The sequence below is a fragment of the Eutrema salsugineum genome, unplaced genomic scaffold, assembly GCF_000478725.1.
Source record: "Eutrema salsugineum unplaced genomic scaffold, Eutsalg1_0 scaffold_10, whole genome shotgun sequence".
Classification (NCBI taxonomy): Eukaryota; Viridiplantae; Streptophyta; class Magnoliopsida; order Brassicales; family Brassicaceae; genus Eutrema; species Eutrema salsugineum.
In genome coordinates, this window is record NW_006256908.1 from 4,350,924 (window position 1) to 4,378,588 (window position 27,665).

General features: G+C 34.1%; 2 protein-coding genes across 6 annotated transcripts; one reads left to right on the forward strand and one right to left on the reverse strand.

Annotated features, from left to right (window-relative positions):
* Positions 1-3,921: 3,921 nt before the first annotated feature.
* On the reverse strand, positions 3,922-8,589 carry LOC18027820 (probable LRR receptor-like serine/threonine-protein kinase At2g28960). Of its 2 annotated transcripts, none has more exons than XM_006409867.2 (13): positions 8,465-8,589; positions 7,736-8,264; positions 7,023-7,495; positions 6,667-6,811; positions 6,492-6,563; positions 5,864-5,935; positions 5,710-5,787; positions 5,463-5,617; positions 5,120-5,334; positions 4,883-5,009; positions 4,717-4,782; positions 4,454-4,643; positions 3,922-4,366 (listed from the first exon to the last, which is right to left on the reverse strand). In XM_006409867.2, the coding sequence occupies exons 1-13, from the start codon at positions 8,550-8,552 to the stop codon at positions 3,955-3,957; spliced, it is 2,622 nt and encodes an 873-aa protein (XP_006409930.1). In that variant the 5' UTR covers positions 8,553-8,589; the 3' UTR covers positions 3,922-3,954. The 2 variants fall into 2 exon arrangements, with proteins under 2 accessions (XP_006409930.1, XP_024003699.1); XM_024147931.1 differs by having other exon boundaries at positions 5,120-5,354; positions 5,465-5,617; positions 8,465-8,552.
* Positions 8,590-19,776: 11,187 nt separating this feature from the next.
* On the forward strand, positions 19,777-24,701 carry LOC18027821 (probable leucine-rich repeat receptor-like protein kinase At2g28990). 4 transcript variants are annotated; one of them, XM_024147906.1, is made up of 14 exons: positions 19,789-19,858; positions 19,978-20,166; positions 20,458-20,512; positions 21,176-21,654; positions 21,746-21,890; positions 21,971-22,042; positions 22,334-22,405; positions 22,533-22,610; positions 22,995-23,155; positions 23,240-23,490; positions 23,588-23,714; positions 23,807-23,872; positions 24,023-24,212; positions 24,293-24,701. In XM_024147906.1, the coding sequence occupies exons 1-14, from the start codon at positions 19,789-19,791 to the stop codon at positions 24,699-24,701; spliced, it is 2,364 nt and encodes a 787-aa protein (XP_024003674.1). The 4 variants fall into 4 exon arrangements, with proteins under 4 accessions (XP_024003673.1, XP_006409931.1, XP_024003674.1 ...); XM_024147905.1 differs by having other exon boundaries at positions 19,777-19,858; positions 19,978-20,512; positions 22,995-23,169; positions 23,248-23,490; XM_006409868.2 differs by having other exon boundaries at positions 19,777-19,858; positions 19,978-20,512.
* Positions 24,702-27,665: the final 2,964 nt, after the last annotated feature.

A 27,665-nucleotide genomic window follows, 5' to 3' on the forward strand; every position in this document is an offset into this window, starting at 1 on the left:
TCTGAAGATAACTTGAAGCTTAGAGGGGTGAATGTTGGATAAGCTTCAATAGCTTAAGGCCCAAGATATCCTAATTGAGTTAGAATTAAGAATAAGATAGGCCAATTAGAATTAGGAATAGAAAAGGAAATCTATACCTATATATATATATGTTTTGTTGAGCTTGTGACAAACATAAGAGAACCCTAGAAGTTGTTTAGGTTTTGAGGAATTTTTCTAAGCAATAATAAAGAGAGCTAATTCTTTAATCTTGTGTTCTAAGCTTATAAGTTCTTAAGGAACTACAAGATAGACCCAGAAAGTGATCATTAACTGTTACAGCTTCTCTGATCTACAAAAAGTTAATTTGAACTATATGCTTTTCTGTAGCATTCGCCTTTTTTCTATATATATTTTACAGTTATTTTATGTGAATTGGAATAATAGGACATATACAGACACTAAAGGCAGTCTTGCATGTTAAAACATTTTCATCCCTAAAAGCATGATTATACCAGAGATCTATTTGGATCTCTTAAGCAATTATTTATTATTATTTTGGATTAAGAGATTTTGATAAGAAACATTTATTTTTATCCATTCAATGGTATAATTTTATTTGGGTTTTTTTTAAAATATAATAATAATATAAAAATGTTTGTTTATTTATGCGGATACACATAGCACAAGAGACAGTCTCTTATTGTTCTGAAATAAAAAACGTTTCTAAACAGTTTGGACTGGATTCAGTTCTATCTAATGTAAACTATGAGCAAGAGACTCTCTAGAGACTGCAATGAAGATGGTCTAAGATTTATGAAAGTCTCTTATATATTTTTTAATAGTAAATTTGAGAATTTAAAAAGTTAAGATCTCCTTTTAGTTTTGCATATCCAACCCTAATACCCTGAAGGATTCTTAACATCGTAATGAGCTAATTATTATATATCCATTTTGACAAGCCCAAATTGGTAAGAGCTTATTTTTACAAGTCCGATTTTTAATCCATTAAAATTTAATTAAATATAAACCCATTTTGACAAGTCTCTCTTCGACTCTGATTTTTTCTTTTTCTTCCAAAAGCCTTCTGCAATTTTCTTTCGAGTTTGACAATTTTTCCATCGGGCTTTTGAGTTTTTCCAGCCCAGACACTACATTTTGGCTCAAGTGGAGGCTATTTGTTTTTGATCCAAATTTTAAGCTTCCTCCCTCAACCAATTAAACACCACCAGCTGTTTAAAAGACTCTCACATCGATCCTACAATAAAGCATTTTTCATTTAATTTTAACACACTTTTTTTCTCTTAGAACCCTAAGAGCATCTTCAATGGTTTTTTCATTTTTTCCTTCAAAAATAAAGTTTCTTCATTTTTTAAGAAAAAAATAAAGAAACTATTGGAGAAAACTTTCTTCATTTTTTTCTTCAAAAAGAATATTCCAAGCATATTTTATCTCTATTTTTTTATTAATTGCTAACAAAGTCCTATACTTTTTAGTTTTACGAATTTTCACCTATTTATTTATGTAGAATAATTATTCAACCAAATTTAGAAATTTTATATAATTAAAAATTTTTATTATATAAAGAAAATTATAATACATAATGTAAATATATAAGAACAAACCAGCAAACTCCTCCTTCAGCATCAACTTCATTTGGACAGTATTTTAATAATCTTAATGGACTTGGAAGTGATTTTCTAAATTATTAAGTTGTTAGTTTATGTTATGTTGAATTTATTATTTATAATTCAGTATTAATTATGTATTTTTAATTTTGTTGTGAGCTATGTTCTTGTATTTTCTATATAATATATGTTATTGTATATTTTTATTGTGTTTACTGTATTTTTACTTTATAATTTAATTAAAAAATTAACAGTTTTAAAATTAATTGGATAAAAAAACATATAAATTTTGTTTGGGCATAAACAAAGCATGTAGAAAGTTAATTATACATTTTGTAAAAAAAAAAGTTCACATTCAAAAAATGAAGAAATGAACAGTATTCCTTCAAATTTGAAGGAACACTGTTCATTTCTTCATTTTGAAGATGAATTTGAAGCATCATTGGAGAACATTTCTTCATTTTTATCTTCAAAATGAAGGAAAAAGTAAAAAATGAAAAACCATTGGAAATGCTCTTAGGCGATGGAGCTAGTCTTAGTTTTTGAAACCTGTTTTTGACTAGGTGAAACAAGAGGCAGATATGATGTCAGCTTTCCTCAATAATGGGGTTTATTTTCCATTTCGAACATTTTATTAAGAAAAAATTACCTATGCGTTATGGCAATAAATGAAAATCAGGTCTAACATTTTCTCTTTGATCTGCGTGTTCTTTGTTTTTTTTCTTTTTCATCTCTCCGGTATATGTAGCATTGATAGATCCTGCTAATAATAAAAGGCACCTGTTTTAGCCTTTTAGGTACTCGTTACTTTGAAGTTAAACTCAATAAAGGTTACGATGCAATGGTCCATAAGGCGAGTTATAAGTTAAAAATATAGCTTGTTAAAGTTTTCTTTGTAAAATTTTAAAATATGAGAAAAAATACATCAATAGAAAAGATCTTTGCTGGATCAAGTAATCACTAATTACATGTAAATGAAACTAGCTTTCTTTGTAAGAAGTGTCTGTCTAGCATTCACATATTAAGTATGATCAATAATCTTGTTCAATACTATGAGAATGTCAAATCTTCAATAATCTTGTTTAAAACCCTTTCTATATGATGTTTTGAAGAGAGTATGATCACTAGCATTTGTCCATTTTGGAAACTTAATTCCAAAACTCAACACCCAAAACCAAATTCAAGTTGGACATGGGTTTAAAAAGCCCAACAATTAGTATCAAAGTGAGGATCTAGAAAAGGTGGATCAGGACAAGTGGGTGTGGGCTGTGTGTTCGGTGTGGGAGGCTAGAGCTCTCAAGGTGACCTAGCGATAAAGAGGTGCTGGTGACTTGTGTCGAAAGTTTTCCTAACGGTTGCGCAAGGGTTATGTGAAGAGTTCTACTGGTGTGTATGGCGGTACAAGATATGTGCCAGGTTTTGTAGGGGGTTGGGAGGCCACAAGTTTGTGTGGTTCTTGGTTTGAGGGCAGGATTGTTGGGATATCAATCCAAGTCCCACATCGGAAGTTTAGACCGGAAAGTTTAGACCAAGATGGTCTAGTATATAAGTCATGTCTAAAAGTAATTAGTATGAGGCTTTTTGAGAAAGAGCCAAAAAAAAAATTCGTGCTGGCTTTGCCACTGAGATCCAAAGCGGACAATATCATACTAATAAGAAGTTGGATATGGACTTGAAAAACCCAACAATTGGTATCAAAACTAGGTTTTGAAAAATGTGGACCTAGACAAGTGGATGTGGCGTGTGGGCTATGTCTTCGGTGTGGAAGAGAGAACCCTTAAGGTGATCTTGCGATTAGGGGTGCCAGTGCCTTGTGTCGAAAGTCTTCTTGACGATGCAGAAAATCAGGGGGCGAGTTCCTAGGTGAGTAAGGTGGTACAAGATAGATGCCAGGTTTCGCAGGAGGTTAGGATGCCACGGGTTTATGTGGTCTTTGGTTTGAAAGAAAGATTGTTGGGATATCAATCCAAATCCCACATTGAAAGTTTAGACAAAGAGTATCTAATATATAAATAAGGTCTAAAAGTAATTAGTACGAGATCTTTTAAAAAAAAACCCAAAAAAATCCGTGTAAACTTTATCACTTGAACCTAAAGTAAATAATATCATATTAATTAATAAAGAGTTGAACATGAGCTAGAAAAGCCCAACAACTCATAGCTATAAAATCATATACGAGGACAAGCAAAGGTAAAAACAACGTAGTACTAGTATCGATAAACGACCAAAGATAATATTCACGAAAATAAATCAAGGAAACTTCGAAACCTTTAAATTTTATGTTTTTTTTTATTTTGGTGTTACAGGAACTTTGCAGTCCTTAGCGATCTGCCATTGTTGGCATGAGTTACCGTGCGTTAGGGGTAACTTCGGAGGTAAAGCTCACGCTCAGCTCAACAGAACTGTTTGAACTCATTTGCTGTCTCACTCCTTGCCTTGAGTTGGCTAATGTTAGACAGTGCTTTAGTTCATTAGTAACTTGAGACATGTTTGGTCTTTTCTCTGAAGAAGGATTCACGCATGACATTGCTATCTCAAGAGCCTTCCAGAGAGACGTAGGCTCATAATAGTCTCTACTGAGTCTTGGATCCACAACGTTTTCAATATCTCCCTTTGTAAGCATGTATCCCACCCATGATGCTATGTGTGATCTTTCACGGGTTTGTTGAATCACAGGTTGACTAGTGATAGTCTCCAATAATACAATCCCAAAACTATATACATCACTTTTCTCATTCAACCTATTTGTTCGATAGTATCTGCAAGGCAAGACATGAAGTTTCTTGACGTCAAATGAAGAATAAAAACAAGGTTGCGCAAAATTAGTGTGATGATGTAGCACTTACTCAGGATCAAGATATCCAGGAGTGCCAGCAACGGCTGTTGACACATGAGTTTCACCTCCGTTTGGGAAAGATCTTGAAAGACCAAAATCTGCGAGTTTGGCTTGGAAATGCTCGTCCAAAAGTATATTTGTTGTTTTGACATCACGATGTATCATTGGAGGCTTGCATCCCGTATGCAAGTATTCCAAACCTATATATAATTATATCGTTCATGTCATACAATTAATGTAATATGATTGATGGATGTTGAATTTAGATGGAACCTTGTGCAGTCTCAGTGACAATTTTTAATCTACTTGACCACTTCAAAGGGGAGCCACCACGTTCTCCTATATTTCGGAACATGTGAGTGATATAGTAAAGACATGAAGAATCGAAATATAGAAAGTAAATCTTTCATTTTAAAATGTTGTGTAGTCAAATTTATACCTGAGAGATGCTGTTTTAAATCTCCATTGGGTGCATACTCATAAAGGAGAGCCAAGTGGCCTTCTTCGTCACAATATCCGACTAGACTTACCAAATTTACGTGGTGAACTCTCAAAAGAAGTTCAACCTGACCAGCCATGTCAACACATATTTTTGGGCCAGTACAATCTATATTTTTATGAAGGTATATTGATTACACTATTACAGCATATGGATAATGAATTAACCTTAACGTACCTCTGCTTTGAATTCCTTATAGCCCTGTACTGATGATTGAGAAAGTAGTTTGACAGCTATTGGTTGCGTACCATTCAAAGAACCATGATACACTACTCCAAATCCTCCTTCTCCAAGAACTCTTTCAAAATTGTCTGTTAATGCAACCACCTCTGAATAAGTAAACCTTTTTGTCTGCGTAATTATCGACGTTCGACTTGGTACTTCGTGTTGAACTGTAGAGAAAGAATCGTGTGTGTGAACAACCAGAAAATATATAGGAGATTTGATCTCCATTAGTATATATAACACCATGCACGTTAAAATATACATATAAGGATATATCCCATCTTTAACTATGTACCTTGCGTTGGTTTTTTCTTTTTGAAAACAAGAATGAGAATCATCACAGCTACAATGATGAGCACAGATGCTGTCGATGCAACAACTGGTAAAACGTACTTTTGATTGTTATTTTTGCATGACGCATCAGCACAAAGCTTTGGGTTTCCGTTGATCCTTAATACCATATAATGTTCTTGAATAAGATAGGAAACTAACAAAACCGGTGGAGAACTGATGAAAACAAAAAGAGAAATGCAAAATCTTACGTTAGCTTTAGTCCATTCTTTTCTCTATCCTGAATGGCCTTAGGAAGAGGACCCGTTAAATTGTTCCAATTTAAATTTCTGTCAAGGTATAGAAAACATTACATTGAGAATATCCGAATCTAGAATAAATAAATCTTTGTTTACATCAACTTACATGATCGATAGTGACTTCATGTTGGCTACAAATTCCGGCACGCCTCCAGTGAGACTGTTATTTGATAAGTCCCTAGCGTATGAAAAATGTAAATAGTAATTCTTTCGTTCGTAGGATAGAGAAAAAATACATTTTTTTTCTTCCAAATTGTTATATATAAAGATAAAAAAACCAATGACATGGTGGTCACATAAAACACGACTTTAAATTATATGAAGAATCATGGCCATAATATATTAGTATAACTGTTTTCTCATGCCTTGTGTTAAAATTTATAATAAAACAATAGTATAATATTTTTTTCGTTTTTTTTTGAACGAAATAGTTTTGTCTTTTTTTTTTTGAACAATATAGTTTTGTCTTTGATATGCAAAATATATAGTTTTTTTTCTTTTTTTTTTTGGTTCTGTCCTTTTTTTTTTAAACGCAAATATTGGAAAGCAAATTAAGAGAAAGCTAACAAAAAGGAAGCAATATGTTTTTCAGTATTTCGGGTATAGGTTTTCCATGACTAGAACGGTAAATCGTTATTTATATCGTTGTAAAATTTCTAATTTTCCTAATAGCTATGATGAATGATGATGTAGCAGATGATAACTTTTTTAACAAAAAAGCAGTAGGCATTTACAGATTTTGAAGCTCGGTCAAATTCTGAAAGGCAGGCGTGATGACCCCTTTTAACCCACGTGATGATAAATATCTGTTTATATTATCAGAACGTATTCAAAGTATCAGATATTTGAGAGATATGAGTTATATATAACTTATAACATGAGGAAGTATAAATGGGACAGTGATCTTACAAGGATATAATTCTTGGAGGGGTAGATTTGTTTGTATAGCTGCACTTTAGACCTTCCCATTTCAACACTTCAGGGACGCACGGATCTCCCTGCCAACTTATCATGTTTAATCCATAAACTGCTTGGATATTCTTCATAGCATTGACTGACATAGAGGCCAAGGAGGAAGTCAAGAATCAGCATACGCTATATCATAGGCCACGAAAAAGTCAAAATACTGACAGATAAAAATTAGCCACAAAGCTAAAATATTTTTTCCGTGACTAATTTTCTATTACTAATCCGTGACTATGCGCATAATTGCTAGTAGTGTGATTCCTAGTTATGCTATATTTACAGGAATAATAGTTACATACCATCATTTTGATTTGTGTCAGCGTATAAAAACTCTAAAACCTTGAAGGCCTCGATAGCATTTATCAATGGTGGAAGAGTTGATCTTTGAGTTCTTACGAGGTCCAAGTCGCAGGAGCTTAAGCTGCATTTTTGTGGTGATATGTTGTATTTTGTTTCTGACTGTAACACCTTAGGACTATAAGCGCTGTGGATAGCTATTCCATCCAACAAAATGTCGAATTCCCTAGTCTCATTTGCATTTAGGGCTTGGATCTCGGCAAAATGAAAGTATACACTAACTTTTTCGCTTTTCTCGTCTGGAGACAAGAAAAAACTCAATGGTCTGCTGGAATTTCTAGGAGAAATGGCCGACCTACTTACAGCATCTGGCACTGCAAAAGGGTTAGAGGAAGTCACATTGCGAGTGGTGTTTACGTCTGTTTCAAACCAGTTATATCGATCCCATATGCGATCAAGGACATCATCAGGATACCTGAAAAAAAAAAAAGACTTTCGATTAGTCATGCAAAAAAATGAATCTTGTTTCCTAAAAAATATGTGGCTCATTTAGTCAATATTTTGTTTGAAAACATAAAAATAACAATGGGATTGCAAGTTTTAACTAATTCAATTTACAAAGGTGCGCATTTAATATGATATTTAATAAATAAATATGTTTCATAAGAGGTTTTGAAAAATAGATACAAGAGTTGCTCAAGCTGACTTTACGTACCTTATATAACCGGAAGTATCGCTTGTATAGGCCCGTCGATATATTAGCTGCAAGGGACCGAGTTCAGTCATGTATGAATCATTTCTTAATGGTCGTAGTTCCAAGGTTGATATCACTGGTATAGTTTCTCCTGTCTTGACAAGACAAATTTGCAATAAGCTTGACTTTGACATGTATATGACCTCTCGATAATGTTCGGTTCTCACAACCACCGCAGTCCACATGTTAGGCCCTATGTGCATATGAAATTTGGGAGACACATTAAGACCGTCATAGTTTCCATATGAGAACCCGGCTCTAATGAGATAGTTGATTCCCTGCTTTACAATGAGATTATAGCAGTTTCGTATGCCATCTGGAAAGTATCTAAGATTCTTGAACTGCTTGTAGGAATAGTTCTCATCATCCTCAGCTTCACCGCGTTTACCACTTTGGATGAAATCGGCATCAGATGAGAATGTTAATCCCGTTTCTGAGTCGGTATACGGAGACTCATTAGGGGATAAACCACAGTCCAAACTGATGAATCCTGGCCAAACACAAAGTTTTAGTGCAAATAACGTTTTCTTCTTTTTAGTAAAATATAAAGCTTAAGGAGAACAATTAGAAAATATTGAAAGAAGAGATAGATAATCTTCAGTTTTTACAACATGGTTGATTATCATATTTATGTGTGAAAAATTGAACATGAAACACTTCAAAATATATTAACAAGCGTCAGAAAACTACCTTCTTGATCACGTTGAGCTCGAACAAGATGTATAAGGGCAAAAGCCCCGAAGCTCAACGCCAGTAACAGTTTGCGATGACATTCCATTTTTAAGTTATCATACAGAATTTTGATACGAGAGATTGTATGAATTATATGCGAGAATATATTGATTTTCCAAAAGGAAAAAAGATAGTTGAATTTTTTTTTTCTAAATTACATCTTCCTCGTTCCAGCACGTCTCAACTGGTCTAACAAAAAAACATATACATTAATATTACAATTTGTGAACAAGGTGAATATTAAATCAAAGCACCTGATGTTATCTTGTTGTTTAAACAATGTAAAACCTACCAAGTTGATCTAATGTCAAAGCTCCATATATAACAGTACATGACTTCTATTTAATAGCAACTAGATATATCATATATTTGGTTGACTTTTGCGATAATCGTTCATACAAGAAAACATAAAATTTTGTAGGGAAAATTTCCGACGTTGGAAATTTTACAACAAAAATCTTTCAAGATTCCGTCTAAAGTTAATTTTGTTAAAAACATATCATAAAAATCAAAAAAAAAATTTATATAGTGATGTGAATTCTGTCAAGTATTAGTACAAAACTCGTTGGAATATTTCAATAACTTGGAATTTTTTTCTAATACATTTTCTTTCGATTGTTTTAAGTTAAAACCCAATACCTTGAAATTGTTTTTTGCAATTTTCCATGTTTAGTGTGAAGTTATAGATGCTATATTCCCCACACCACGTGAGTTTGTAAGAAGCAATCATCAAATCAAAACAATTGTCTCTTTATCTTTTTTTTTATAGGTTAAGAGCACTCTTGTTTACGTACTTCTTCTGATATTTTGTTTTTCTTGAACAGAAACAAACTGGGAGACGAAGTCTAAATCGTTTATTATTTTGAACCAAATAAAAAAAATGAAAAATAGTTTATAGAAACTGATAAAAAAAAACTGAATCAAGTTCCCCGGAGCTGCAAGATTAAAGTGAAGCATTGGTAGAGTTCATTGACTGGGAATATCTTTGGTTAGCTTGATCCTGAAAATTTGAACTTACGGTTATGTGATTCACGAGTATAATACGTAATGCTTTTGACTTTGACCAAAAAAAATGTAATGCTTTTTATATAGGGTGAATTAAGTGTATAACCAAAAATACAAAAGTTATTAAGAATATAACTATGATAAGTGAGTATTTAGGTTTTTGGTTTTTTATCAACAAAGTTGACGAAAAAATCCTTCCCACCAACCACACGAGCTTTTATCCCTTCTGCAAAAGAAAAAACCTAATTAGACTGTACTTTTTATTCAGTTTCTATTTAGTGCACATATAGCTATCTCATAAATTTTGTTTTTTACATTATTCAGAAATTATTAATTAGTTGAAGCTTGTATTAGGATAAGAGAAAAACACTGATATTTTTTCACATCTAATATGATTTGAATTTTGAAAATGCATCCAAAATTTTTTCATACGTCAATAATGGTACAAATAAAATAAAAAGTCTATTTTTGTTATATAACATAGTATGTCTATTTTTTAAAAACCAGATACATAGCTAATCTATTAATAACACAGCACATCTATTTTTTCTAGTACTATTTTATACTTTTTTGCTTTAAGAATCCTAAGTTTTGCATGTCTGTTAACAACGAAAGCAAAACATCAAAACCACAATGACAAAAAGCTCTTCTGTTATAAATTTGTATCTGAAAACAAAAAATAAACATTCTATACAAATAGACGTTCTATACTAATAGCCATTATATACAAATCTAGGTATTCGTTGATATGAACCTTGATGTGGGCAGGAGGCTCCCATTGGTTAATTTCTGGTGAGAATTCATGCACGAGAGAGACTGTAGTGGACCGGTGGTATTGAGTTGGAGAGAGAGGCTGCGGCGGAGAAGAAGATCGCAAGAGCATGTTATCAACAACAACAGAGTGTAGCAATGGTGAAGAAGGTGGAGCATGACATGACTTCTGATAATCAATTGAAATTGAATTTTTATACAAAATATTTTTCAGCTTTTTCCTGAAGAGCTAACACTTCTGATCTAAGTCTTAGATCCATCTACAATTTAATTCAATTCAATTTCTAGATCCATATTTTAAAGTTCAACAATTTAAGTAAACCAATTGCATAACAAAGATTCCAGAAGAGGTCGTGAATGAGTTGGGGATTATCAAAGGAGACATTTGGAGAATATCGTGGAAGGAGAGAAAGAGAATCAAGAGAGAAGATGGTAAGAGAGAAAAAGAGGGAAAAAAAGAAAATATAAGAAAAAAAAGAAAAAGGGTATTAATATAGAATATACAGAGAATATCATGTTCAAATTTTTTTTTTATTAGTTTGTGAATTATAGTTTATTTGGTGGTCATTGAGTGCAACTAGATATTTAATAGCAACTAGATATATCATATATTTGGTTGACTTGCGATAATCATTCATACAAGAAAACATAAAATTTTGTAGGAAAAAATTCCGACGTTAGAAATTTTACAACGAAAATCTTTCAAGATTCCGTCTAAAGTTAATTTTGTTAGAAATGTATCATAAAGATCCAAAAAAAAAATTTTATATAAGTGATGTGAATTCTGTCAAGTATTAGTACAAAACTCGTTGGAATATTTCAATAACTTGGAATATTTTTCTAATACATTTTCTTTCGATTGTTTTAAGTTAAAACCCAATACCTTGAAATTGTTTTTTGCAATTTTCCATGTTTAGTGTGAAGTTATAGATGCTATATTCCCCATACCACGAGAGTTTGTAAGAAGCAATCATCAAATCAAAATCACTGTCTCTTTATCTTTTTTTTTATAGGTTAAGAGCGCTCTTGTTTACGTACTTCTTCTGATATTTTGTTTTTCTTGAACAGAAACAAACTGGGAGACAAAGTCTAAATCGTTTCTTATTTCGAACCAAATAAAAAAAATGAAAAATAGTTTATAGAAACTGATAAAAAATGTGAATCAAGTTCCCCGGAGCTGCAAGATTAAAGTGAAGCATTGGTGGAGTTCATTGACTGGGAATATCTTTGGTTAGCTTGATCCTGAAAATTTGAACTTACGGTTATGTGATTCACGAGTATAATACGTAATGCTTTTGACTTTGACCAAAAAAAATGTAATGCTTTTTATATATGTAATGAATCCCCTTATTGGACAAGGTCCAAACCAAAAACAAACCTTGTTATATCCTTCTGCCTTTCGAGTGTTTTCTGTATTCGTTTAATTTATGCAATAATCAAGGATCGTTCTTTTCTTTCTATTTTGGCTCAAGGGTTTAGAGACCAAGGAGATTGACACACATTGACGCAGAAGGCATGTCATAATCTAGTGAACATAGACTATTAGATGAAATACCCGTTTGGTTGGAATCTGTCAGTGAAATTAATGCAATTTATTCAATCTGTAGTTTTCTTACCTGAGTTGACTTCTTATTATGCACTTTTCCGTCCAATATATCATTTATTCATTCTTAAACTTCTGTGCATGAGTTGACCATTTTCATCTATTATTCCTCCCAGTGAGATCTTTCTCATTTACATATATAGCTTTCATAATTTTCACTAGATAAAGTCTTGTTATGTTCTTTTTTCTTTTGGATAAAAAGTCTTTGCTATGGTTTTTTTTTTCGATTATAATGTTAGTCTTTGTTATGTTCTAGTCCATAGAAACTTTTCAAGAAGAAGAAGAGTCATCTTTTGTTGGCACTTGGCCATGATTGGAACCTTTGCCGTTTTGGTTTGAGCCCAAAAACAAAGGGTATATATATATATATATATATATATATATCAGCTTTTGAAGTGTATGTATATCACGGATCTTGCTTTGACTTGAGATATCTTCTATTTATCCTTTAATTGTTATAACACATATCATATATGGACTTTTATACCGGCCCATTAGGCGCATCAGAGCATTGTACTTAACCTAGATTCCCTATGTACTCTATATATACATTCCAGTGATTAATAAAGTTTCTAAGTTTTCACAACACGTTATCAGCACGATAAGACTCTCTGAGCGAAAAACCCTAATAAATCCGGCCACCACCAAAACCCTAAAAGCAAGTCGAAACTTAAAAGACGCATATCTTCCAAACCGTGAGGAACCAGAAGACGATCTACATATCAAATCGAAGCCCTCGACGAGTCGAATCTACTGGTGAAAACCGTTTGTCGATCCAACGTCGGACGCGCCCTCACGCACACTTACAGTACACGACGATCAACCGAAAAAAAAAAAAAAAAACCAGATCCGAGTTTTTCCTTCTTCAACCAGCAGCTTCTCCAGTTTTGGTGATCAATCCTTGGAATTTGTAGCGGCTAACTGAGGTCTATTAGCTCCCAGTTTCATTAGCCTGTGGAAAAGGTATCTTCTAAAACTGAGAGCCATAGAACCTGTTGTTTAAACACTTCAAAACCCTATAAAAAAAAAAAAACAAAAAAAAAAAAAAATCGATCTCTAACTGATTGAAAGTGTTTGATACTCTGATGATTGATTGATAACTTGTTGATTGATTGTTTAAATTACAAGTTTATGCATGTTCAAAGGTTTTAAACTCGTTTTATAAAACCCTAATCTACAAAAACCTAACAACCGTTTTTGGCCATGTTTATGGCATAAACCTATTCGATTTTCTTCATGTTTAATAAGCTTGTTGCAGCTTATTTGATTGTTGATTCTCTTGCTTGAAACACTTGATTGAATAAACTAAGAAAATCAACCCTAAATCCTAAGCTTGATTCACGATTTTGTAATCTTCAAAATCGTAAGTCATAATGCTTAAACCCTAGTCCTTTTCACGTGATTTCTTTGTTGTCCTTGTGAAATTATTAAAACCATCGACCACAGATCCTATAGATCTCGAAATCACATCCAAAATATGTTTTCCAAACCGTTAAAACCCTAGATAAAACCCTAATCATATTCGGCTCCCCTAGGGTTCCTCCTAAACCGCCTAAAACCGGCTAAACCTGGTTCTCATTAACCGAAATTATATTCGGCTTTAACCGATTAAATCACAGCTATTAAACCGATATCATGTTCGGGGTAACTAAAACCATACCCTTTAAAATTTACTATTTCCGAGAAAGTTCCCTCTAATAGAAAGTTTCCTCATATAAAAACTTTCCTCATATAGAAATTTTCCCGACATAGAAACTTTCCTCATTTAGAAAATTACCCAAATTAGAAACTTTCCAAATTTAGAAACTTTCCTAAAATAGAAATATTCTCAAAATAGAAAGTTTCATCATCAGCATTCAAAATTTTCTCAAAACAATCCCTAACAAAATCAATCTCATGTTTCAGATGTCAAACATTCAGAAATGTGAATTCGAGGCCCTTCACGTCTCCGGGGATAACTACCTCGAGTGGGCCCTAGACATGCGCTTGTTCCTTGCATCGAAAGAACTCGATGCATGTATTACCGACGGTAACACCGCATCCCGTAAGGGACAGTCTCAGGCGATATGTCACATACGCCATCATCTGGCCCCGAGCCTTAAGCAGCAATATCTCACTCTTGAGAATCCACTTGAATTGTGGCAAGCGCTGAAAAAGCGATATGACCATCAGAAAATGGTCCAGTTGCCTCAGGCAGATTTCGACTGGAAGAACCTTCGGTTCCAGGACTACAAATCCGTAGATGATTACAACAACGAACTCTTTCGTATTGTTGCCATCCGGAAACTCTGTGGCGAGAATGTGACAGATAATGATCTCCTCGAGAAAACATTATCCACATTCAGCACAGAGAATGTTGTGCTCCAACAACAATACCGTGCAATGAAACACACATTGTACGAAGACTTGTTGTCCTGTCTTCTCCTCGCTGAGAAGAATAACCAGCTGCTTATGAGGAACAGCGCTATGAGGCCCCCGGGATCGGCTCCTGTCCCAGCTTCTCGTCAAGAGTCCTACCATGTTCAACCCGATAGATCCTCAGATCACCGCCGTGGACGTGGTAATGGACGTGGTAATGGCCGAGGACATGGACGTGGAAGACGTGGACGCGGACATGGTCGTGGCAACCGACCTAACCTCAGTTATGGTCCTGGTCGTGGTCGAGGCATCACCAAGCCGACCCGCCACACCAACCCCGATCACTCTGCTTGTACCAGATGTGGGATGTTCAACCACCCAACAAAGCAATGTCGCACCCCCAAGATCCACTGCGATCTATACCAGAAGTACGGAAAAGCTCCTGCTGAAGCCAACATGACTCAGCCAGTCGATGCTGCTAACCTGGAAGGTGACGACCTCCTTGATGATGAGAACACCACAAACGAGCAGACCGACCCCATGGACTATGAAACAGCTGATCTCCTCGATTAATTCAATCATCTGAAACTCTGATATAATTTGATTTTGTTCTTTATTTTTTTCATTTTGGGATTTGTTTCATTTTTTTCCATTTGCCTTTATTCTCAGACACTGCTTTACTTTATGATTTATCATATTTTCTGAATTCCTCAATACTGAATCCTATCTTCTATTCATAATGAAGCACACTAGCAAATGGAAACCATAGTCGTAGATAGTGGATCCAGCCACACTATCTTAAGAAACAAAAGTTACTTCATAAACCTAACCTATCAAACCGCAAATATTAGCACCATCGCGGGTCCCTCAAACCTTATCGAAGGATATGGCCATGCCTATGTGTTGCTATCAAATGGCACACAACTTGAAATACCAGATGCTCTATATTCTCCTAGTTCGAAGAGAAACCTTCTGAGCTTCAAGGATATAAGACAGAATGGTTTCCACATAGAAACCCAAGGTCAAGGGAACAAAGAATCCCTCCTAGTCACTAAAACCGTAGACGGCCATAAACAAATCCTCGAAACCATACCCGCGCTCTCTACTGGACTTTACCATGCTAAAGTCAGTATGATTGAAGCTAATACCACTCTCAAAGCCCGGTTTACTGATTATACTATTTGGCACGACCGGCTCGGTCATCCCGGTGCAAATATGATGCGTAAACTAATTCAAAACTCTCAAGGGCATACCCTCAAAGAAAACCGAGCTTATCCTCAACACCTCATGTGCACAGCTTGTTCTCAAGGCAAATTGATCACTCGGCCTTCACCAGTTAAAATCTCTAAACAAACACTTCATTTCCTAGAAAGAATCCAGGGCGATATCTGTGGACCTATACATCCATCTTCCGGACCATTCCGGTACTTCATGGTCCTTATAGACGCATCGACCCGTTGGTCATATGTTTGTCTCTTGTCCTCTCGGAACCAAGCCTTCGCTAGGTTCTTGGCCCAAATCATCAAATTGCGGGCCCATTTCCCTGACTTCCCACTAAAGACTATCCGCCTTGACAATGCTGGTGAATTTACCTCACAAGCGTTTAATGACTACTGTATGGCCATGGGGGTAACCGTGGAACATCCTGTAGCACATGTCCATACTCAAAATGGATTGGCTGAATCATTCATTAAACGCATTCAATGGATAACCCGACCATTACTCATGAGATCAAAGCTCCCGGCCTCAGCATGGGGACATGCAGTATTACATGCTGCTGAACTCATATGCATCCGGCCATCTAGTGAACACAAATATTCCCCATCCCAACTACTCTCGGGTCATGAGCCAGACATCTCCCATCTCAAAACATTTGGGTGTTCAGTATATGTACCCATTGCTCCACCACATCGAACCAAAATGGGACCTCAAAGAAGGATGGGAATATATGTTGGTTTTGACTCTTCCACCATCATAAGATATCTCGAGCCAACCACTGGAGATCTCTTCAAGGCCAGATATGCGGATTGCCAATTCGATGAATCGGTATATCCCTCTTTAGGTGGTGAGACAAACAAGCTGGTCAAAGATCTTTCATGGAATCAAACATCATTAAATTGGCAAGATCCTCGGACTCTAGAATGTGATTCAGAGATCCAAAAGATTATTCATTATCAAAAGCTAGCTAATCAATTGCCAGATTCCTTTGCTGACCCGACCAAAGTAACCAAATCGTACATCCCAGCTTGTAATGCACCAGTACGAATAGCTGTCCCAACGGGACAGACCCAAGTTGCTACAGAGTCTGCACCACGTCTCAAACGGGGCAGACCTCTCGGTTCCAAAGATAAGAATCCCCGGAAATCAAAGAAAGGTGCAATAACCGAAACCAGGATTCCTGCAATATCAGACATAGCCGCGGCTGAGACTCAATCTAATGAACCCTCAATGGAAGTTCGGGACGCCGAATCTCCAGGTTCAGAAGATAACAATGAGATCTCCATCAATTACAATATGTCCGGAATACAATGGAATTGAAAAGAAGTCGACTTAAATGCACTCTTTGCATACAAAGTAGCACTTGATGTTGCGCTCACGCAAGAGGATCTAGAACCCACGTCAATAACACAGTGTACACATCGAACAGATTGGCTAAAATGGAAAGAAGCCATAAACGTGGAGTTAAAGAGTCTCAAACTCAGAAACGTGTTCGGTCCGATCATCCGGACCCCATCACACATCAAGCCAGTGGGCCACAAATGGGTCTTTGTGCGCAAAAGGAACGAACTCGGTGAAGTCGTTCGATACAAAGCACGGCTTGTAGCACAAGGATTCTCATAGAGACCCGGAATCGATTATGAGGAGACTTATTCTCCAGTGGTGGATGCAACAACATTCCGATTCCTCATAAGTCTGGCCATAAGAGAAAATCTTGATCTGCGGTTAATGGATGTTGTAACCGCATATCTCTATGGGCCCCTGGACAACGAAATATATATGAGACTCCCAGATGGCATTGAACTAAAAGACAAAAATGCATCTCGAGATCAATACTGCATCAGGCTGAACAAATCCTTGTATGGACTGAAACAAAGTGGGCGTATGTGGTACAACCGCCTCAGCGATTACCTCATCAAAGAAGGCTACAAAAATGACCCCATCAGTCCATGCATCTTCATCAAGAAGTACTCAAACAAAGGATTTGTAATCATAGCAGTATACGTGGATGATCTAAACATCCTCGGAACATCTGGTGAGATCTCCCAAACAGTCGACTGCTTAAAAGCAGAATTCGAAATGAAAGACCTAGGCAAAACAAAGTACTGTTTGGGATTACAACTTGAGTACATCAAAGGAGGAATCCTTGTGCATCAATCGGCTTATATCGAAAAGGTACTCAAGCGATTTAATATGGACCAAGCTCACCCATTGACCAGCCCAATGGTAGTTAGAAGCTTAAGTGATGACCCTCTTGGTCCCAAAAAGGATGATGAAGAAATCCTTGGTCCTGAAAAGCCATACCTCAGTGCTGTAGGAGCGTTAATGTACCTGGCTAGTCACACTAGACCAGACATATGTTTCGCCGTGAACCTCCTCGCTCGATATAGTTCATCCCCAACTCAGAGGCACTGGAACGGTATAAAACATCTCCTAAGATACCTTCGAGGTACTCAAGACTTAGGACTCTTCTATACTAACCAAAATAAAGATGGGTTAGTCGGCTTCGCCGATGCAGGATATCTATCAGATCCGCACACTGCCAAGTCTCAAACTGGCTACGTTTTTACGCATGGAGGAACAGCCATCTCTTGGAGATCAATGAAGCAGACACTCACTGCCACTTCATCAAACCATGCTGAAATCCTAGCCATTCATGAGGCTAGTAGGGAATGCGTCTGACTGCGCTCCATGACTCAGCACATCCGCAGAGATTGTGGTATGGACGAAGACACACAGCCCACGGTGATGTATGAAGACAACGCGGCATGCATAGCTCAGCTCAAGGAAGGATATATCAAAGGAGATCGGACGAAGCACATTCTACCGAAGTTCTTCTCAACCTCAGACTGGCAGAAGGACGGCACTCTCAGCGTTCAGCAGGTCCGATCCAGTGAGAATTCAGCTGACCTCTTCACCAAATCATTGCCTACTTCAACACACCGGAAGCTCGTCAAACAGATAGGAATGTATAGACTTAGAGATCTGCAGTGATGCTACAATCAGGGGGAGTAATGCGTGTTGTACTCTTTTTCCTTCACCATGGTTTTGTCCCACTGGGTTTTTCCTGGTAAGGTTTTAATGAGGCAACATTCCCCAGCGCATTATCGAGATCCCGATTGAGTAGCTGGCCCGGTTCACTCGTCCAAGGGGGAGTGTTATAACACATATCATATATGGACTCTTATACCGGCCCATTAGGCCCATCAGGGCATTGTACTTAACCTAGATTCCCTATGTACTCTATATATACATTCCAGTGATTAATAAAGTTTCTAAGTTTTCACAACATTAATCATTTTTTTTGGGGTACATTGATCCTTTTATTTCGGAATAAGTTTCATCAGTTTGGATTGTGGATTTCCTATTGAGGAAATTCCTTATAGTGTTATATTACTGAAAATACCATTGAAAATTAATGAAAATTGTAGAATCTCATTAAAAATAATAAAGCTTTGATTAGTAATTTTGCAGAGTTGCGAAATGATAGAAAGAATTTTGCAGAATTGATTAATCTACTTATAACTCGTTTTTTTGCGTGTGACTTTTTATTTGTATTTTTTAATCAAAAATTTAAACTGCGTTTTTGTGTGTATGTTTCATTTCGCAGATTTTTATTGATCATGTTTTTAAAAATGTAATTCCACCTCCAATCGAAGCCTTAACATATACTTAAAAAAGTGTAGAGCATGGTAAGTATCATACATCCATCACATATGATTATTCAAAAATTAATTACCAAAACAATTCCCAACTGTATCCTATTAATCATTTATTATTATTATCTTTCCCTCTAATATTTGTTTTATTTTTATTTTAAAAATGAATAATCACATCATCCATATAATTAAAAGATTTTTTTTTGTTTGTTGTTGATTTGCATAAATTATGATTTAAATTTTCAAAAACGAACATAAATAATGAGAAACCGCAAGAATAGAAAGCCTAACTTTTGCTATTGCCATTTTGAATTGGTTTTTCATGTTTCAACTCGTTGTCGAAATTGAAGCTCCAAAACATTATCATCGTTTTTAATGCAGTAGTTATAGGGGCATATGCTTGAGCACTTTGCCTAACACAATTTAGTTGTATTCTGATGATATCTACTATCGTGTTTGACTTTCTTATCGTGGAATGTGTCAAAGAAATGTACACAAGTATGCATTATTTAATTTTCTCGCCGGATTTGATCTATTTTTTTAATCTTTATTATTCCCTCCAATCGTATACATGATGTGTTTCTGATTTTCAAACCGTTCGCAGTTTTCACTAAGCAAGTTTTTATTTTGTTCTTGGCTTCCATAGAAACATGAACGTGAGAGACAACATGAGGAGTCATCTTTTGTTGGCCATGATTGCAAGCTTTGCCGTTATAGTTGGAGCTCAAACACAAGAAGGTAACAATACATCAGCTCTTCAATGGTTATACATTAATAAGAATCTTCGTTTCACTTTAGATATCTTATATATATATATTTATCATTTTTCCCATTTATTCCTTTGATGTTTTGAACAGGATTTATCAGTTTGGATTGCGGATTACCTATTGATGAATCTCCCTACAATAATTCATTTAATGGATTAACATTCACATCGGATTCCAATTTCATCGAGACAGGAAAAATTGCTAAAGTGGAGAAAGATGCCAGAAGATTCTCAAGACAATATTTGACTATGAGATACTTTCCAGAGGGAAAACGTAACTGTTATAGTCTTGATGTTAAGCGTGGCACAAATTATGATATCGTGGTTAGCTTTGTGTATGGAAATTATGATGGTCTTAATCTTGAACCGAATTTCGATATCTATCTTGGTCCAAATAAGTGGGCAAGAATAGATTTGGAAGGAAGGCTAAATGGTACAAGAGAGGAGATTATACACAAAGCTAAGTCAAACTCTTTGGATATTTGTCTTGTTAAGATAGGAGCTACCGTGCCACTAATTTCAGCTATAGAGATACGGCCACTGAGAAATGATACATATGTTACCCAATCCGGTTCACTGAGGCTGTCTTTCCGGGAATATTATAGCAATTCCGATGAGCAAATAAGGTAAGTGAACTCCATTTGCCGCATTCAATGTAAGTTGTGTGTCATAATATGGTTTCAATTTCTTACTTATTTCTTTTTTTTTGTTATTAATATATGTTGTCCCAAGCTATGCAAATGGATAATAAATTAGAACAAACCGGATATGTTAAACATTCTGGTTTATAGGGTATTATTTAAAATACAAAAGTAAATAATTATAGATAACATTAATTTTAACACGCAAATTTCTTTAGCCGAATATTTTATAGATAAACTTTTATGCATTCTGTAATACTCAGCATACTTGCATAATCTACTAATCCGCGCTTGATTGTATAACTAGTTAATCAAGCACACGTCTACCGATTTTGTAAAAAAGCATGCATTAGATATATATTGGTTGAAGCAGTTAATTACATGTCTTCATCGGTTGATCAATCACACATATTATGCCAAAAAACTATGTAAACATTTTTTTGATTAGAGGAAACCTGTGAGAAAAAATAGAGGAAAGGAAGCGGAGACTGTTGACTAGGGAGGGAAGCTGATAAAAAGATGCATTTATCAGTGTTATGTGCACAATGTTATGTGTAATATATTTTCATTAATTAGTATGGTTTCATCTGCTTAAATCTGAATGGTTCATCTGCTTAAATCCTTTTGGCTAATACAATTTACTTGTAGGTACGCTGATGATGTCTATGATCGTGTATGGTATCCATATCTCGACCCTTCATATAGGCAAATAACGACCAGTCTCAATATAAACAACTCAGAAACATATAAGGTACCAAAAACTGTACTCATGAGTGCTGCGACGCCTAGAAATGCCAGTGAGCCACTGCTCATCACCTGGACACCCAGACCCTCTAATGCTGAAGTGTACTTGTACATGCACTTCGCGGAGATTCAAGCCCTTAAAGCCAATGAGACGAGGGAGTTCAACGTTATCTTGAGAGGAAATTTTAACCATTCAGGTTTTAAGATACCTAAGTACTTAGAGCTAAGTACATTATACACTGATACACCAGTGCAATGTGATTCAGAAGGTTGCAATTTACAGCTAGTAAAAACTCCGAATTCAACTCTTCCACCTCTGATCAATGCTATGGAGGCTTACACTGTTATTGATTTCCCACAAGTGGGATCAAGCCTAAGTGATGGTACGTTCCTCGCCTTACTTTTCAAGTATTACAAGAAATTAACTTCTATTATTCCATTTGATATTCTTACATTCTCCAATATTTATATTAGTTGCCACTATCAAGAACATCAAATCTACTTATCGACTAAGTAAAATCAGTTGGCAAGGAGATCCATGTCTCCCTCAAGATTTTTCTTGGGAAAATCTTAGATGCAGTTATGTAGATGTCTCCACTCCACCAAGAATCATTTCCTTGTAAGGCCATTCACAAACGTAGTCTCTAATTTAAAATTAACGTATCTAAAGATTGTGTATGTGTTATTTTTTTTTGCTAGAAATTTGTCGGAAAGTGGATTAACTGGGAGCATAGCCCCAATTTTTCAGAATCTGACGCAATTACAAGAACTGTAAGTATGTCTACAATTTATTAATTAGACAAAGATTTTCTTCTTTTTCGGACATTATGCTTAAAGCCAATTTTTGTGTGTTTCTTTTTTTTTTTTTGGGATAAATGTTAAGTTTTATTCAAACCGCGCGAAAAACAAACGTTTTACATCATTTGATGCAGGCTATTAAATATGATAAAATTTTGAAAAACCAGTTTAGCAAGAAATGAAACTCTAGTTGCTTCTTTCTCTTTGATCGGAGCTTATCAAACTCTTGTTTCAATTTTTGTGTGTTTCTGCATGCAACCGTAGGGACTTATCAAATAACAGCTTGACAGGACCAATACCAACCTTCCTTGCCAGCATGAAATCGCTATCCTTAATGTAAGCTTTCTTGAAAGCAGAATGAACATTTTTGACCATGAGTTTTCGTTGGAATTGTGCGTGTATATATGTATATATATATATATACTAATATATATATATATAATGGTCATCATCGTCTCAACAGAAACTTAAGCGGAAACAATCTTAATGGTTCAGTTCCTCAAGCTCTTCTTGATAGACGAAACGAAGGACTTGTCCTAACGTAAGATTATTATTATTATTTTTTTCCGTTAAGGGTGTGCATTTATTAATCATTTAGAAATGGTAGCTCTTTCAAAAAATTACAATGCCTAAAAAACTTGGGACGTGAAGATTACACATACCAAGTAAGAAAGGAAACGATGAAACCATATTTTTGTAGATTGTTTGACTGCTCTTTTTCGTTACGAGTGTGTGTTATTAAGAGATAATAAGATCACATATAGTTTTAGACGATCTTATATCCTAATGTACGCGTTGATTAATTTATCGAAAAATATGGTTCTGGAAGGGGCAATTAGCCAATTATACGTATACTTTGAAAATTCGGTTATGTCCTTCCTCTGGCACGTTCATTAACAACTTCAGTATCACATGTTTCTTGTAGACTTGAAGGGAATCCAAATTTGTGTAAATTTAGTTCATGCAAACCAAAGGTGAAGAAAAATAAATTATTGCTACCAGCTATTGCATCAGCTGCCTCTCTGCTTGTTCTTGTGGCGGTTGTGGCTCTTGTTTTCGTTTTCCGAAAGAAGAAAGTGCCTTCAGGTAAGTCTCTAGCCATTGATCATTAGAAATGTTGTAAAAACAATGGATTTAATTAGTTGCACAACCAAATACTTTACCGTGTAGATCTACACGCTACACCAAGTATGCCTGCAGCGGATGTTGGGCATGCTAATCAGTCAGAATCATCATTCCTATCGAAAAAGATTAGGTTTAGTTATACTGAAGTCCAAGAAATGACAAATAACTTGGAAAGAGCTCTCGGTGAAGGAGGGTTTGGTGTCGTTTATCATGGGTTTGTTAATGGTACTCAACAAGTAGCTGTTAAACTGCTCTCTCAATCATCGTCTCAAGGCTATAAGCATTTCAAGGCAGAGGTACTCTTTTTCCAAAGGATTTTCTAAGGAAATACAATTGATGTGTATATACTTTCTAGACTTTGAGTACTTGCTGATGGATGTTTTGGTTAATTAGGTCGAACTACTTATGAGGGTTCACCATATAAATTTGGTGAGTCTTGTAGGTTATTGTGATGAAGGAGAACACTTGGCCCTCATCTACGAGTATATGCCAAATGGAGACTTAAAGCAACATTTGTCAGGTAATAGCACATATTAACTGATCTTTGTAATGATGTATACATTTTTTTACTTGGAATAAAAATCACACTTTCAGAGTGTCTGATTGATACAGGAAAGCGTGGAGGATGCATTCTGAGCTGGGAAACTCGACTGAAAATAGCTGTGGATGCAGCACTAGGTAGGCACTAATTTATTCATTAACGTTTCAGTCTTTCAGACAATTATTTAGTTAAGAATTATGACTTTCAATAGTATTAGTTTTGCAATGGACATTAACCCTAAGACTATTCATCTGCAAAAAAGTGCTGATAGTATATCTATTACGTAGGATTGGAGTATTTACACACAGGATGCAAACCACCAATGGTTCACAGAGATATTAAAACTACAAACATTCTTTTGGACCAAAAATTTCAAGCCAAATTAGCTGATTTTGGGCTTTCGAGATCTTTCCCTATCGGAAATGAAACATATGTATCAACAGTTGTTGCTGGCACTCCCGGATATCTAGATCCTGAGTGAGTATTTACTACATATGTACACATTAATTACCATCACTTTTGATATTTAATGATCACAAACAATTGATATGTTGCAGGTATTATCAAACAAATTGGTTGACAGAAAAGAGTGATATATACAGCTTTGGAATTGTATTGTTGGAGATCATTACAAACCGTCCTATAATTCAACAATCCCGTGAAAAGCCCCACTTAGTAGAATGGATCAGTCTTGAGATAACAAAAGGAGATCTTAGAAGTGTGATGGATCCAAACCTCCACGAAAATTATGACATCGGTTCTGTATGGAAGGCCATTGAAATAGCAATGTCATGTGTCAGTCTTTCTTCCACAAGACGACCAAGCATGTCTCGGGTTGTAAATGAACTAAAAGAGTGTATAATATCCGAAAAATCGAGGATTGGAGAGACAAGAGATATGGAATCAAAAAGTTCTTTAGACTTCAGCATGGATATATACACCGAGGGTATCCCTAAAGCACGCTAGCTGGCGAAGTATTTATCCATGCTCAGTTCTCTTTTTTTTTTTTTAATCTATGAATATAATTTCAGTATTCAGCCAATAATCACTGTCGTTTCTTAATGTAGGTTATTAAAGTTGAATTGTTGTAACTTGATGCATATGTTGTGAAATATCTTTTAAATGTGAATTTTGGTGAAAAATTTCAGTAGCCATAAGTATATCCTATTATTTTATACTAATAAAAATTGAAACTAAATGCTTTTCAGAATATGGTGTCTACATAAGATTTTAAAAGAGAATTTTATTGGTCCACATCAACATTCAAAATATAAAAAATTACAAATTCTAATGTTATATTATATTTATTTATTTTAATGGTTTTTATACGATTTTATTTAGTTTTATCATATTTATTTTTACTTCTTCTAATTATAAATAAATAGGCAAAACCAATATAATTTAATAAATACAAATTTAGAAAAATGAAATAATAAATTGAATAACTTAAAACTAAAAAAAGAATGTAAAAGAAATGAAAGACTACAGGCTTATCTCCTGCTGTAACATCATTTACAAAGTTATTTCAAAAATTATTGCAAACAGACTAAAGAGATTGATTTTTTTTCCAAACTCCAATCTTAGGTGTATCGTTTAGACATATATAATCTGAATTTATCTCTTTTCTTTTTAATTTAATTTGATTAATTAGTCGGTCCACTAGTATAATATATGCATTTTTAAGATTTATTATGTATCCACTGATCAGTTTCAAACGTATTTTAAATTTCGTGGAGGTTTCTATATTATATTTATATATGATTGTGGTAAGTTTTAATAGTAGGTGAGAGTTTTAAATAACTAACTGGTCGAAATCGTCTGATTTAAATTAGTCATCGTGGAAATGGCCTTATTAATAATATAATCAGCACGAGAGAGTAGTTAATCTTTCTCTTCCATCTTTTGAGAGACTAGATTTTGCATATATAATTTAAAAAACACATATATAATTGGAATAAAAGTGAAAATAATGAAAATAATTTTCATGATTTAAAGAAGTGAATCTATAATACTTTATCATCAATATTATGTTTAAAATGTAGCATTTGATTAATTTGTAAAATTTTAGTTGGTTTGGGTATATTAACTTATAAGTGTTTGACCAAATAATACATTTTGGAAATATAAGATACTGTATATAGATTCAAAACAAAACTGTTAAAAACCTCATAATTTACATAAAAATTATTACATTAACACCATAATATTTTTAATATATTATTAAAAAACTAATATATAAAATATATAAAAATTATTAAAACACTAATATATAAAATTTAAATTTTAATAAATATAATTGATTGCATATAAGTTTTATCAACCAAATAACTATGCGTAACGTGAACACAAAATCAAGTATTACTAATAAAAATTAAAGTTAAATGCCTTTAAAAGTGTCCACATATGATTAAAAAGGACAATTCTATTGGTCTACATCAATATTCAAAATTAATAAAGTTTCCTAAACTAATATTATTGTTAATAAAATATATATGAAAGAATAAATAAATTCTATATTAAATTTTTATTAACAACAAAAAACTAAAATAATATTAAATTAAAAACATTTCTTAAACAAAATACAAATTTACTTAGATATAAAATAATATGTAATCAATTAAAGAAAGAAAGTAAAATTTAACATTTTTTTCAGTTTTCTTGTAAAACTGATATAAAAAGAATGAAATTGAAGATCTTATTTTCTAGATGATGAAAAATCTTATTTTCTTTTCTTAGAGAAGAAACATATACTAATTTTTTGTGTTGATACTATTTTTATTAAATAGTAATTGATATACTTTATCTTCGTGTTAATCATAATTAACTACTATTAATTAGTTTGTTATATTTTTTGGTTGATTTTGATATAAAAATTGTGGATTTAGGCTGATTTTGGTTGATAAGATCGTTAAAACCTCAAAATTGTTATATAAATTTTGAAATTAAAACTGAATTACTTTTGATAAAGTTTATTACAATAAATTAATATCTAAATAAATATAACTGTTTAAATATAATTTCTATCAATATAATAACATTAAAAAAACTAAGTGTGCAAAATCTAGTATTCGGTACAAATTGGTCGAAATCTCTACCATGAGGACGAGACCACTGATAGACAACCAGTGGGATAATAAACTATTATTATTATTATTATTATTATTATTATTAGTATTATTATTATTATTATTATTATTATTATTATTATTATTATTATTTATTATATGTTGGTTAGCAATCTTATGTAGTAAAGAGAACTTGAAACAATCAGAAATAAATTTAACTAAAAATAGAAAACTAGAATACATATACTAAATACCTTATTGATCAGGTTGAGTTTGAACAAGATTTATAATTGCAAATTTATAATGCCTTAAAATCCGATTCCACTAAAAATTCGTAAAGATTAATTTTCCTAAACCTAAAAAAGAAAACATATGTTTCCCTCAGGGTTCCCGCCATACTCATCTTAATAAATAAACTTTACGAAAACACTTCAATTTTGCAGTTGCTAAAAACTTGATTTGTTGATTTGGTTTCTATATAATTCATCTAAATGGTCCAACAGTAACAAGAAAAATAAAGTTTTTGAAATTTATAATCAATATACCTGATGTGCAAATGAAAGAACAAAATAAAAGAAGAACTCAGTAAAAGAGGGACAAAGCTGTTTATTTCTGATCGATGAACAGAAATTGTCTTGTTGGCTAGTGTGATGAAGGGGAACAGTTGTCAGGTAAAAATCAAGTTATGATGTATAAAGTTTTATTTGGAATAAAATCAGACTTTCAGCAATCTTAAACTTGTGTCCGATTTATACAGGAAAGCGTGGCGGATTCGTTCTGAGCTAGGAAACTCAACTGAAAATAAGTCTCATCAAAAGGCTTAATTATCCAATCTTCAGCAATAACTAAAACAATAAATCAGATA